Consider the following 14,603-nt stretch of genomic DNA (forward strand, 5'->3'; position numbering starts at 1 on the left):
TATAAAGTGTGTAATGTGTGCAGTGTGCTGCTGTTGTGTGTTTGGGGCCTGAAAAACTACGTTTTGTTCCAATGTTTCGTTGCTGTCGACACAAAACCAACAGAAATGCTCCAAAAGTGCTTGGAAAAACATCTAGTTCCATTAACTTCCACTCAAAATGCCCTTTTTTTCCTTCTCCTGTAATCCTACCATGTTGGAGATACACGATTTTGTCCCGACAGCAGTGATATAAAGTCATATAGAGGAATGACCGTAAAGACCTCTTGACCTGACCCGACTCATCTGATTGTCACTGATAGCTACGGGCTCAGCCTGGATCAGATCAGAGACCTGACCGCAGAGAGGCTGCACTTCGTGCTTAAACTGCCCCTCATGCAACGTCACCTCGGTGATCAGGTAAAAGAGCAATGTCCAGAGAAACCACTGAGCTGCTTATGCTTTGCATACAGCCAGCAATACCAGTGTTATACTTCATGCTGTTTCCTCTCTAGTGTTGCATGCAGAGGTAGAGCAGCTCAAACCCCTAGACAAGTAGAAATGTTGTTAAAGGAAGAAAAAGTATCAGAGTAAAAAACTTAAAGTGGTATTCAACCCGTTTTCCTACATTTCTGCATAAGGAAATGGTTGAGATGTGAAAGCGTACTCTTTTTAGAGTCAGAATTGGTCACAGTGGTGGTGACAGGAACGAGACGCCCACTCATATTTGTGTTGTAGTCATGGCGACCCCTGGTTCCTATCACCACCACTGTAAAGACATCTGAACCATTTCACACCAAACCACTCTGAATCACTCTGTTTACATCTCACACACTGAGTTATGCAGAAAATTTTAAAAATTGGTTGAATTTCTCTGTAAACATTTGTTGCGAGAAGGAGTAAAACATATCAGAGTAACTTAAAGGGGACTTCCACTAATCTTTTAAAAAATTTTGAATACAAACAGAGTCATTCAGAGTGGTTTGGTGTGAAACGCTTTGTTCTAGAGAAACTTACAGAGTCAGAACTGTTCACAGTGGTGGTGATAGGAACCAGACGTCCACCTCTAAAAGCTCCCTCACAGAAAGTTGGAATGGTTATGAATTCACTGCCTGATGTCTGAGACACTGTTTTATAATAGTTTCTCATAAACATTTGGCTTAAAATGTATTTTAATCTATTGATTTTAATATATTCATGGTGGAGGGATACATGCAGGGCGCTGTGAGGCAAAATAGTCCCCAAAGAAAACGTATTATTTCAGATTTTCCACTATTTTCCGTCATCAACATTCCATATAGACTCAGAAGACTCGTGTAGGTTCACTGGTGGTTCTGGATAGTAAATAAAATGTCTATATATGTGTTGTAGTCATGGCGACCCCTGGTTCCTATCACCACCACTGTAAAGACATCTGAACCATCTCGCACCAAACCACTCTGAATCACTCTGTTTACATTTTTTTATTATTCTTTAGGGAATAACTATGTTGGAAAATGAGATTTAAGTGTGAAAACACTTAAACACGATGTATAGCTTCCATACAAATCATCTTTCTAGAACCTTTATGTGTAGATTCTTTAAACTTTAAAAAGGTTCTTCAGAAGAAACTTCCATTCCAATTTTAATTAATTAAAATGTGTAATTTGTAATTTTTTAAATCACTATTTATCACCTCTCTGTAGTTTATCACCTGTCTGTAGTTGTTATTATTATTATTATTATTATTATTGTTGTTGTTGTTGTTGTTGCTGTTGTTGTTGTTGTTGTTGTTTTAGTACTGTGCAGAAGTCTTTTAATTTGTAGTCAAAGCAGCCATTAAGTACAAGTTATTCATTTTTCAGTTTCAGAAAAACAGCAGAAACACATATTAAACTGAAAGTCACACAAAAGCCTTAACAACTAAATCTAATATCAGCTGTTCGAGTGTTTACTGCAGGGGTATTTAATTAAAGTAGCGTCACGTGATATTTACAACGCACGTGATTGGTCTGAGTCTCCCGGGCCGCTAAAGCAGCACCGCAAAGGCTAGAAAAGTTACGCCGATTAAAATAGGACCACCCCGTCGAAATTAAATAATTCTCCATAGTTTATCGGTTATAGGTCCAGGTCCACATAGGACAGCGTCTGGGTCTGGACTCGGACTGCGGTCTGCCTATTAGTGACCTCTAGTTTAGTGTGTCACTCTTTACCTGTATTCCAGCTTTGTTCTTTTCAGGAGACTCACTTTCAGTCTCTCAAAGAATCTGCAGACACACCTCCAAAGTTTAGTCTTAGTTGGTTGGTTGATCATTTTCTGAAGTAATCAAACACATTCAGTGATGTTGAGGTGGACTCTGGGGTGGTCAGTCCATTGTTGAGCTTCTGACTCCTTTTCTCAGTGAGGCTTCTTGACAGTCCACAGAAATGATTAAAATGAATGGCTTCTGCGTAATGACTGTTTTGACTGGTGATTAAATAAACGAAGGCTGCTCTCTGTATTAAACACGCATATAACAATAACTATATCTTGTCTCTGTCCTCTCCTGGTTACCTGTAGGTGATTGGAAGAAAGAAAGGTTTCATAAATAAGAGCATGGGGATCACAGAGCTGATCTGCTCTGCAGATATGGCCACTGGAGTAAAGGTGCTGCTTTTTTATCTGATCTGCTTGTTGTCTGATCTGTGATAGAATTAGAAACACTGCATTGACACAGCACTACAGCAATACAGCATGAGGAATGAAGAGGACTAGTTGAAGTATGGTGGCTGTTCCTGACTGTGGTTCCATTAATGCTCTCCACTCTTTCTAATGCATCTGCATGTGCAGAACAGTTGTAAACTGTGTGCATTGTTGCCTTGAAGTTATTTGCATGTTCTGGCTGTATATTTGCATTTGTGCTCATTCAGCTATGTGATCTTACAAACGGTGCTTCCTCTTAACTGCAGATGGGTGTAGTGTGTGGACTGTATGGTGGAGCTGTCATTAACCTCGGCAGTGCAGAGCAAGTGGAGAGACTGTATGTCCCTGTGACGGTGAGCGCCAAATCCTTTACATCGTTCTGTGTGACCTGTTTCTGTCACTTAAAGAGCCCATGTCATGGAAAACTGTTTTTAATGACAAAAGATTAGTGATTTAGTATGTAAATACTGTTAAAGTTTCAAAATACTGTATATTCTCCAGTCCATACAGTCTATATGTGGAAAATAAGCAGTTTGTTTTGACTTTGTTGTTTTTGTGACATCACAAAAACCAACATGTTCAAATATATCCCCCTATTTGGCCAACAGCCCTGCCCACTCACACTGAGGTTATGAGGAGTGTTTCAGCTCAGATTGCTTTTTCAAATAGGCCCAATACAGTGCATCCAATCAGAACAGAGCTCATTTACATATATAAATCTTAAAGGCGCAGTAACGAAAACAGACATTTTAACTTTAAACATTTTAACGGATAAAGAGAGATTGGAAAATGAACATTTAGAAATGGAACTGACTGAAAATAGAATATTTTGAAAATAGGACCATTATAAAGAAATTTGACTTGGATTTGAATACAGTGGAGTATAGCTGACTTTAGCATTAAAACCCATAATTAGTGCTTAAACCAAAACTCCTCCTGGTATAACTGAAACTCCTCCCAGTACGACCAAAACTCCTCCCAGTACAACTGAAAGTCCTCCCAGTACAATCAAAACTCCTCCCAGTACAACTGAAACTCCTCCCAGTACAACTGAAAGTCCGCCCAGTACAACCGAAACCTCTGCCAGTACAACTGACACTCTTCCCAGTACAACCAAAACCCTTCCCAGTACAACCAAAACTCTTCCAGTGTCAACCACAGGCCTCCAACATAATATTATGAATAAAAAATAAATCTTAATACTGGCTAAACACTTTCACTAATAACTGTTCTAAATCTAAATTCTCAAAAGATCTCAGAAAGGAAAGAGTCTTCAGACGCTGAGTTTGTGGAAGAGGGAAAAGGCTTCTTCAGGTGGCACAGAGAGAGAGACCCAACTGCACAAATACAGTGTCCCAAACTGTTTATATACCATTTATCTGGGGTAGTTTGATATCCCCCCGTCTTACTTCTCAAATTTTGATATCAGCTCGTTCTCTAATAGGTGCATCTCTTCGTCCATCAATTTGGCCATCGCTTGTTGCGCTCACTCCTCAAAACTGGTTTTACCCAGTCTTTACCTTTCAAGGTCAACTTGCCCCTCTCTTCACTGGGTCAGTAGGTACACACAGGCCTGTCTGTGAACCCAGGGGCTCCCAGTACAACCAAAACATCTGCCAGTACAACTGACACTCTTCCCAGTACAACCAAACCCCCTCCCAGTACAACTGCAACTCCTCCCAGTACAACCAAACCCCCTCCCAGTACAACTGCAACTCCTCCCAGTACAACCAAACCCCCTCCCAGTACAACTGCAACTCCTCCCAGTACAACCAAACCCCCTCCCAGTACAGCTGAATCCCCTCCCCATGCAGTGCATCACTGGGCGTGTGGTCCGTGTCTGTGAGGAAGATAATCCTGGAGGACTCACATGGTTGGGGATGAAATGCTTAATAGTGATATGGACAGATACAGCAGCCACGTTCACCACAGCGCAGCACGAGGCTGAAAGAATAAACAGTTGGTGTTTGGTTGCCACGTGACGAACAAATTTGCATATCCTGTCACACAGCAGTCAGACTAACCAGTCCGACTAACCAGAGACGCGTTTGACTACCAAGTGTAAACACACGTGGCTAAAATCCTATCAGGATACAATCTAGACACATGAAGTGACCAGGTGTCAACAGGGTCACAGTCCACACGCTGACATCAGTGTCAGAGGAAGTTTCAGTGTTAGAGTGCACATCTTAGGCTTGATGTGTTGCCAGGTTGGGCTGTTTCCTGCCACATCCAACCAAACTTTGTTCTGTTTGTTGGGAAATTGCCCAGTTTGACAACCCTGGGGGAAAGTGCTTTGGCCGATGGATACTCTTTTATTGGAGTTTTTAAACACTGTCCACTCACTGTCCACTCTATTAGACACTCCTACCTTGTCAGTCCACCTTGTAGATGTAAAGTCAGAGATGATAGCTCATCTGCTGCTGCACAGTTTGTGTTGGTCATCCTCTAGTCCTTCATCAGTGGTCACAGGACGCTGCCCACAGGACGCTGTTGGCTGGATATTTTTGGTTGGTGGACTATTCTCAGTCCAGCAGTGACACTGAGGTGTTTAAAAACTCCAGCAGCACTGCTGTGTCTGATCCACTCAGACCAGCACAACACACCACCACCACGTCAGTGTCACTGCAGTGCTGAGAATGATCCACCACCCAAATAGTACCTGCTCTGTGAGGGTCCATGGGGGTCCTGACCACTGAAGAACAGGGTAAAAGGGGGCTAACAAAGTATCAGAGAAACAGATGGACTACAGTCTGTAACTGTAGAACTACAAAGTGCACCTATATAGTAAGTGTTGCTGATAAAATGGACAATGAGTGTAGAAACAAGGAGGTGGTCATAATGTTATGCCTGATCAGTGTATACAGTGAATAATATACAGTATAGTACACATTTGGTATTAGAAGAATCATGGAAAATGACACAGTAATTTTATCTGTGTGTTTTTACAACAGATGGAAATATTACAAACAGACTCTAATGATATGCACTACTCAGATGAGTTTGGCAGGTTTTAAAAATGATGTAAAATGAATAAACTGCATTATTTAATATGTTATAATTCATAATAACTGAATAATTAATGAATGTAAAGAAGTCTGGCAACCCTAGACTTCCACATTTCATTGAGATGTAGGGTGTGTTTATGCTTGTAGGTGGATTTTCTTGGACTGGATCAAAGCAGAAAGGGATGCATTTTAGTTCTGGTTCACTTAGCGTTCACACTGGCGTGTTTAACACTGAATCGAAAGATGTGAGTAAAAGTCATACGAGTGACGGGTCACGACTGACTGGGCAGATTTTATGACGTGCAGTGACTCTGATAGTGTCCTCGAGATTTCTGAATCGTGCCGTTCTTTGTTCTATCTGGGCTCGATTGTTTTATTTACATCGTTTTATCTGTGTTGTGATATTAGAGCATCCCTGCGTTACCGTGGTTACGACGGAGCAGAGTGAAATCCCTCACAGCCTCGAGTGGCTCTCTGCTTCTACAGGACGGAGGAACCTCAGCACATTAATACAGAATGTAATTTACGTGTGCAGTCAAACGTGTATGTGGAGTGTTTGAGAATAACTTTGAAAGTATTTTTAAAGCCAAACTGTCCGTTTACACACGAGTCAGAACCGCTTCTCCACAAAGCAGAGAAGTTCTGCAGCGAGGAGACGCCGGTTCATTCTGTCTTCGGTCCATTTAGATGTCTTTGGTCTGCGGAGCATTCACAATTCAAACAAACCGCGCCAAAGCGAACCGAGACCGACCCGCTCAGGGGGTCAAGGTCTGCTTATTTAGTGCTCCAGAGTTCAGATGGCACACTCGCTCTAATGAACCACACTAACAGAGTGATGGCACCAGGGCTCGTTTTAATCCAACCGAACCTGCCAAACATGAATGCACCCTAATACTGCACTCTTAAAAAGGTGGTTCTGCATGGGTTCTTTAGTGAAGACATTGGACCTCATTCTGCAACATGTTCCTAAGTTTGTTCTTAAGTGTGTTCTTGAGAAAGGTCCTAAGAAAAGGTCTGCGTCAGATTCATGCCGTGTTCTCAAAGTGGAGAACTGTTCTCACCTTTGTGCTCTAAGAACGAATCCCACATAAGAGAACATCGGTGAGTCAGAGTCTTTGTCAGAACTGCGTAAGTGGGTTTAAGAAGAAATCTGATGGTTCTTTGCATGGTAAATGGTTCTTCAGATTGAAGAAAAATGTCTTGTAGATGGTTCTATATAGCACCAAAAAGGGTTCCGCTATTGTTACAATGTCACGCTTTTATACAATAGGAGAACCTTTTTGGTGCTATAAAGAACCAAAGCCTTTTCAAAAAGGCTCTATATAGAACCATTTACAGCACATACAACACAGAATCTTTTTGAAAATGAAAATTGAAATAAAGGTTCCTCTGTTATATAAAAGCTTGACAGTGAGTGCGTATACATGCACTCAATAATCCGATCATAATCAGATTTCTGCAGTTATCTGATTATTCAAATGGTCATGTAAACACCATACTCCGATCTAGAAATCTGATAAAGAGGCTGGATTTTAGCTCAGTAATCAGATTTCTCAGTGCATGTAAACTCTTACTCTGATTTCTATCGGATTTCTCAGTCTGCGCCTGCGCGAGATCAGACGGTGGATGTCGCGAGATGCAGCAAAGCACTGTTGGAGCGGCGCTGAAATCAAACACTAAATAAAAGATTTGAAAATTCTTCATCTTCTAGATGATGTATGTTCAAAAAACATTGCATGAAGTTTGAGATTTACGTTATGTTTACGTCACGTCGTCTTCTGTGAGTTTATTGGCTGGTTGTAAAGCAGAAATCTGATTACTGTCTGACTCATATAGACCTGGAGTTCCCCATTATCTGATTACTCAAGTGCATGTAAACATGTTGATCAGATTACTGACAAAATCTGATTTTCTGCAGTTATCAGATTATTTAGTGCATGTAAACACACTCAATGTAACAATAGCAGAACCCATTTTGGTGCTATATAGAACCATTTTCCAAACGATTGGGTGTTGTATTTGGTTCTCTATAGAATCTTTTTGAAAATGGTTCTATAAAATGTAACACTTAGGCACATATCAAACCAGTAAAACAACAAAATAGAATGTAGTGAGAATCACCACATTTAAAATGGGTAAAAATTAAATAGTTAATAAAGAAATACAAAAAATTAAATATTGTAAAAAACAAAAATAAATAAATAAAAGCAAAATGAATAATTTAAAATTTAAATCCCATTAAAAAAATTTGAATCCCATTAAAATCCCAGGTTTATTACATACTAAGGCTTTTTATTCAGGAACTACAGGGACTTCAATGCAAACCAGCTGAGCTGTTCTTAGGTTATAGAAGTGTGTAATAAGACTCTGCAGCTGAAAGCAGGTTTTCCCAGTTCAGGAAAACTCTCACCACCTGACAGGTGATCAGCCTCTGGAGATCTGAGCGGCCAATAGGAGAGCAGTTGGCGTGTCTGGCAGGATGAAAGGTTAGCTTTATCTGAGAGCGCCGCCCACTTTTGCGTCAACCGGCTGACTGTAGATCAGCTTTTTAGGGTGTCAGTTAAAATGTCTTGATTAAGAGTGGCTAAAACAGGACTGGCACTGAATCAGTGTGTGCGGGTGTGTGTGTGTGTCTGTGTGTGTGTGTGTGTGTGTGTAGTTACACTAATTAACTGTGTGTATGCAGATCTTCTGGAAGGTGGACACAATATATGAACTGGTAGCCTTTATTTAATTTATATGAAAAGGCCATTAAACATTTTTCAAGTGGTGCTAACGGGGGTTCTGGATGATTTTCACCCCCTAGTGCAGTACACACACACACACACACACACACACACACACACACACACACACACAGTACCCTGCCTAAAATGATCCCTCTATGTGCTGTGAGCATTCTGACCACCCTCAGATGTCCAGAGGTGTTTCTGTGGGTGTTCTGATGAATCAAGGCAACAAATAAATAATTTAAGTACAAATAACACAGACCAGTCACATCAAAGCTTTAGCAAAGTGTTTCATGTTTTGGAAGTCATGTTTCAGTAGCCAACATATTGTTTTTGATAGTGATTATACATTTAGTGCAGTGGAAAGGAGCCAGTTTACTGCATTTGGCCAATCAGAGATTTCCTTTTTTTCTCACCTGTTAAAACCACCTGAAGGCAATTACCTATAAATAGGACAATATTTTTCCACATTTATCCTTCTGCTTATATCTTAACTAACCAATCAGTGAAGATAAGTAAGACAGCTCTTGGAAAAGTTGTGCATATACCATCCACCCATTTTATAATAATAATAACAATAATAATAATAATAAGCTTTATTTGTAGAGCACTTTTCATACATAAATGCAGCTCAGAGTGCTTCACAGAGGATAAGAGAACAGAGATAAAAACATCTTTTAATTTTTAAATAAAAACATTTGGGGGAGGGGATAAAAAGTAGTGTTAATTAAACAATAGTAATGCTAGTAATAGTAATAATAATATTAAAAAATAGTAATAGAATTAAAAACAAAATAAGTGCAGTGATACTAGTATTAAAATAAAAATAAAAAACAATGAATCATAAAAACAAAGTTGGTAACCAGATTTTCAGTTGCTTCATAAAATTATGTACTTGGTACAGCAGCACTGCTGTGTCTGATCCACTCAGACCAGCACAACACACACTAACACACCACCACCACATCAGTGTTACTGCAGTGCTGAGAATGACCCACCACCCAAATAGTACCTGCTCTGTGAGGGTCCATGGGGGTCCTGACCACTGAAGAACAGGGTAAAAGGGGGCTAACAAAGTATCAGAGAAACAGATGGACTACAGTCTGTAACTGTAGAACTACAAAGTGCACCTATATAGTAAGTGGAGCTGATAAAATGGACAATGAGTGTAGAAACAAGGAGGTGGTCATAATGTTAAGCCTGATCGGTGTGTATAGAAAAACAAAACAGCTTGTTTATTTACTTTTTAAGAAACAGCTCTAAAGGCATCACTCTGAAAGGCTTTTGTGGGATAACTCTGCATAAAGTGTTCACATTCCATGTTTTGTTGGTTTTCTGAGTGAAAATAGGTCAACACACCCTCCACAGAGGCGACACTCAAATATGGCATATGTCTTCAAATCTTATGGCACAATATCGTTTTCATTTGTTTGCTGAGTTTAACATTTCTGGGAAAAGTAATGATATATTAGATGTGCCATAACCTTTGCACCTCTTATTTTATTTTAGTCCAATATGCTAAATTCAGCAAATACACAGTACTTGTGTATTAGAATGTGTAAATTGTGTCCTGTTTAGAGGACATATTCACTTATTTACACTTAGAAAATCAATACAACATAATCTGACCAGTGCACAGAACAGCAGGGGCATCAAACTGGGTTCTGTTATGTTCTCTCTTTTCTTTCTTCTTTTATTCCTCTTTTATGAATTGCAGGAGTTGGCATGCACTGGAATGTTTGCCTTGACGGAGAGGGGCCACGGGAGTAATGCGAGGGGCATCCTCACTGAGGCCCACTATGAGCCCTCAACACAGGTGAGTTCCCTCAGCAGCTGATTAATATCTTTTTCTTTAACTTCGCTCTTAAGCACTGCAAGGCTGATCTCATATCTGACTGGAGCAACTTTAAATATGCCAACAGTTTTATTCCAGGTGCAAAAAAGACCACTTAGATTAAAAAAGTGCTAATATTGCTAATAATCAGGGGTTGAACTGGGCTGGAGCTCAAATACTGTATTGGATGGAAATGTAATTTGTTTTGAATACAGTGTTAACAGTGTTATCCGGTGTGAGAAACTATGCTGACAGAAAAGCCTTTAAACAGTTTCTCAGTGGACACACACCCCCTCATTTTTTTTTTTGTCGCTGCACATGAAGCATGTTAGGTGGCACACCCTCTTCCTACACTCTCAGAAAAAAGGGTACTAAACTGTCACTGGGGTGGAACCCTCAGGGGTATGTCTTCAGTACCTTTAGTCAGGGAACATAACTGAACCATAATCCACTGAAATGATATGTTCTAAGCTGTACTGACTCCACACACCCCGTCTCGTCTCCAGGCTTTTATTTTACTGTTCTGTTTAAAACATTCGGTTATGAAAAGGTACAAATACGAACTTTTCACCTGGAAACACTTATTTAAGGTTCACAATCAGACCTTAAAACCACTGTTGGAGCTTTGAGGGAACATTAAAAGTATTTGTACCTTGATGACCTAAAAATGTACCTGCAGAGAACCGATTTTCACAGTCATGTATGTACATATTGAATTCATACTGCTGTTTTATGATGTTTTTACTTAAGCTAAAATGGTTAATCTAAATACATTAGCTAAATACAGTTTTAAAATTATGTCTCAAGCTTTAAAGTTGTACTGTGTAACTGTCTAAGCGTTGGTCCTGTGATCAGGAGATCAGGAGTTCGATCCCCAGTAATGCTACAGCTAGTTGTCCTCACTCTCTCTGGGTGGGTAGGATGGCCCTCTGTCTCCCCCATCACTCAGATGCTAGCCATCTTGGAGGAAGCCTGTGTTAGTGTTCACCCTCCTAGCGCTGGTGGTATCGTGTGATTGGGAGAGTCCTAACTAGTGGGTAGAATTGGATATCACTACCTTGGGGAGAAAATTTGGAAAAAAATATATATATAAATAAAGTTGTACTATGTAAGATTTGGGGATTTGGAGACCTCTCTGGTGGAAATGTGTAATAGCATGGAGCATCCAGAAGAACATTTGGTAACGTGGACGAGTGGATGAATCTAGTGATTGAAAGAGAATTGAAAGAGAACTCAGTCTAAACTTGGTGGAGGAGCGTCTTCTGAGGATGTGAGTGTATTATCAACGATTTCCGTCACATCTTTATCAGTATGATGTTGGTTTTGAGATCATTAGAGGCCGAAACATCGAGTCGGACCTTCTTTTGAGTCTGTTTGTGACGTTAATATGAAAAGATGTACGACATGGTGTGAAAAACTCAACTCCTCTGACTTTTAAATGGTTATTTCAGGCTTTACAGGCGACTCACAGCAGCAGCTCATTAGATTTTAGCCTGTTTTTATTCTCTTCATTCAGTAATGACACTTCTTTCAGTTTCAAATTCTCTGTCTCTATATCTGTGTCTGTATCTTTGTGATGATCCAGCTCAGAAATCCAGTTCAAACACTTCCTGAATCTGTAGAGTCGCCCTTTCCATTCCATCTTATCCCGAGATCATACGAGACTCACATCCGGAGTTATGAGCCTATGAAGAGGGGCTGAGATACACGTCATCTGCCTCTCACCATGTGGAACTGGTGGATTGGTGTGTCCGTCTACATTCTGTGTGAAACTGACCAATGGAAATCACTAAGACTGACCATCACACCGGAAACCCTTCATTCTTCATTCAGTCCACATCGGAGACTCATGTGAAATGGCGTGCAGAGAGTTTACAGCTGCTGAAGCTGCTGCAGCGGTTTTGGAAAGTAGTGATGAAGATAACGGAGCATTTAGATATGAAACATATGAGGATCATGTTATATGAAGAGCCTTTAAAGGAGAGTTTAAGCAGATATGAATAAATTGAGAGAACCACCTCAGAACCCAGGGGGATCATATAAAATGCCAAAACAAAGATACTAAAATAGGATTATTTAAATGCTATAAAGCCAGCTGGTTACCACTAACTTTCATTCAGTGTTCACAATGTTAGCGAGTAAAGGATCCCTTTAAGGTTTGTCATCATACACTCTTAAAAATAGTGGTTCTTCAAGGGTTCTTTAGAAATGGTAGTGGTTCTATTTAGAAATATGAGTTTAAGCAGCTCTTTGGATGGTTAAATAGTTCCTTAGATTGATGGAGAATGTGTTGTATATGGTTCTATATAGCACCAAAAAGGTTCTGCTATTGTTATGACATCAAGCTTGTAACAGTAGAAGCCTTTTTTGGACATGTGCCCCCTTCCGTGTTTCTTGCTTTGAACTTGAATTGCTAGGTTCACCGGTTCAGGATACTCTGCCGTGACTGACAGCCAAAACTCTGGCAGCGAGGTTGAACCAAAGGCTGCCTTCAATGATCGGTCACTTGAAAGGTCCAGAAGAGCATCCTGCTGGTCTGACGACAACTGGCACCCTGCATTGGTGATGAAGAGATTACGTACCCAGTCGTGCTGATCCTATCTTTGATGCTCGGGAACATATTTCCTGAAGTGATCAGAAAGGGCTTGGAGATGGAGAGCGATTCTATTCCTGTACCATCACCAAGTTCATTTTGAGTCACAGTGCCTTGAAAAAGTATTCATACCCCTTGAACTTTTCCACATTTTTTTCATGTTACACCCACAAACTTTGGGATTTTATGTGACAGACCAACACAAAGTAGCAAGTAGTTGTGAAGTGAAAAGAAAATTTTATATGGTTTTCAAAATTTTTTACAAATAAAAATCTGGAAAGTGTGGCGTGCATTTGTATTCAGCCCCCCTGAGTCAATACTTTGTAGGACCACCTTTCACTGCAATTACAGCTGCATGTCTTTTGAGGTATGTCTCTACCAGCTTTTGAGGCTGAAATTTTTGCCCACACTGTATGAATTCCTCCAAGGTGGGGAACATGTCCACATTTCCACCCTCAACCTGGCCTCTCCATCGTTCCAGTTTTCTCACGAACCCTTCGATTTTGTCATAATGTTAGCAAATTAGAATTTGGGCCCTGAAGTGACGAATTAAGGGTATTAAGTTTGTTGAAAAAGTCAACTGGCTTATCTTTGAATGTCGGATGCTTGGCGTTTAAGTGTCTTATTAATTTTACAGGTTTTAAACTGTTGTTTGCAAGTACCTCTGAACATATAACACACTGTGGGTAATGTTCTTCATTTTGTATGATGCATGTAAATCCATATTTTAAGTACCTTTCATAATACTTTCTGCGTTTTGATGCAACCAGGCCTTTGGAATTAGCAGGTTGCTTTCTCTGTCGTGGTAGCCCTGCGCTTGATGTGGATGGCTTTTCGGCATCGATGGGGTCGGGATGGATGGCCTCACTTGTGGAATCCTCAGCTGAAACAACACAGTCATTGTTTTTGCCTCTCGCTTCAACCGATTTATCTTCACTGTTAGCCCTGTCTTTAAATTTTGCTGGCCACTGGTTTGTTTTTCAGACTGTGAGCTGGATAACATTAGACGAGTAGTGAGCATTGTCAGTGAGATCATCAGATGAGCTCCCTCTAGTGGTTGAAAAATGAATTGCTGAGGACTGACAGGACAGGTTCACCACAGTATAAAAATTTTCTCTTAAGTGCTTTAAGTCAAAAATCTCACGCCCCCCCAGACAGGTACTCACGCCCCCACAGTTTGAAAACCCCAGCAGTATAGAACCATATACAACAGATTCTCCATTGATCTGAAGAAGCATTTTACCATGCAAAGAACCATTTTAGCATGAAATGGTTCTATATAGAACTACGAGTCTCTTTACTAAAGAACCCTTGATGAACCCTCTTTTTTAGCGTGAACCTCACATCATCTCCAGCACTAGTGAAAGGGTGGGTACATTTACTGCTGTGTGAAAGTGACCGTTCTCACTAAGTGGTTTGATTTGTGTCCACAGGAGTTTATTATCCACACTCCGTGTGAAGATGCTCAGAAGATGTACATCGGGAACGCCATGAAGGGAAACTACGCTGCTGTATTTGCCCAGCTTATCGTTAAAGGAGAATCTCAAGGTATTTATGACCAAATGAGCATTACGCTGTCCCAGGAAGCGCGGTGTAGAATATAAACATGTCTGTAGGGTATAAAACTGAAGTGTTATATTAATTCTAGGCTTGTTACATAGTAAGTCTTATTATTCAGTAACTACAGGGACGTCAATGCAAACTGTCTGAGCTATTCTGAAGTATGTAACATATATATGTGTTGGCTTAGTCCACTGCACCACTCAGGAACACATGAAGTAACTCAGATTCTGTGTCCATT

The 14,603-nt window shown here is 40.3% G+C and overlaps 1 protein-coding gene across 1 annotated transcript in view; it reads left to right on the forward strand.

The window, feature by feature from the left end:
- The window catches only part of acoxl (acyl-CoA oxidase-like), a 123,052-nt gene that overhangs the window by 3,101 nt on the left and 105,348 nt on the right, over window positions 1-14,603 (forward strand). Inside the window, exons 2-6 of the mRNA XM_036573630.1 lie at window positions 300-396; window positions 2,516-2,602; window positions 2,905-2,991; window positions 10,093-10,191; window positions 14,236-14,350. Of these exons, the coding sequence (XP_036429523.1) occupies window positions 300-396; window positions 2,516-2,602; window positions 2,905-2,991; window positions 10,093-10,191; window positions 14,236-14,350 (485 nt within the window). The remainder of the gene's footprint in view (window positions 1-299; window positions 397-2,515; window positions 2,603-2,904; window positions 2,992-10,092; window positions 10,192-14,235; window positions 14,351-14,603) is intronic.

Source organism: Colossoma macropomum, unplaced genomic scaffold (genome assembly GCF_904425465.1).
Source record: "Colossoma macropomum unplaced genomic scaffold, Colossoma_macropomum, whole genome shotgun sequence".
In the NCBI taxonomy this organism is placed as follows: domain Eukaryota; kingdom Metazoa; phylum Chordata; class Actinopteri; order Characiformes; family Serrasalmidae; genus Colossoma; species Colossoma macropomum.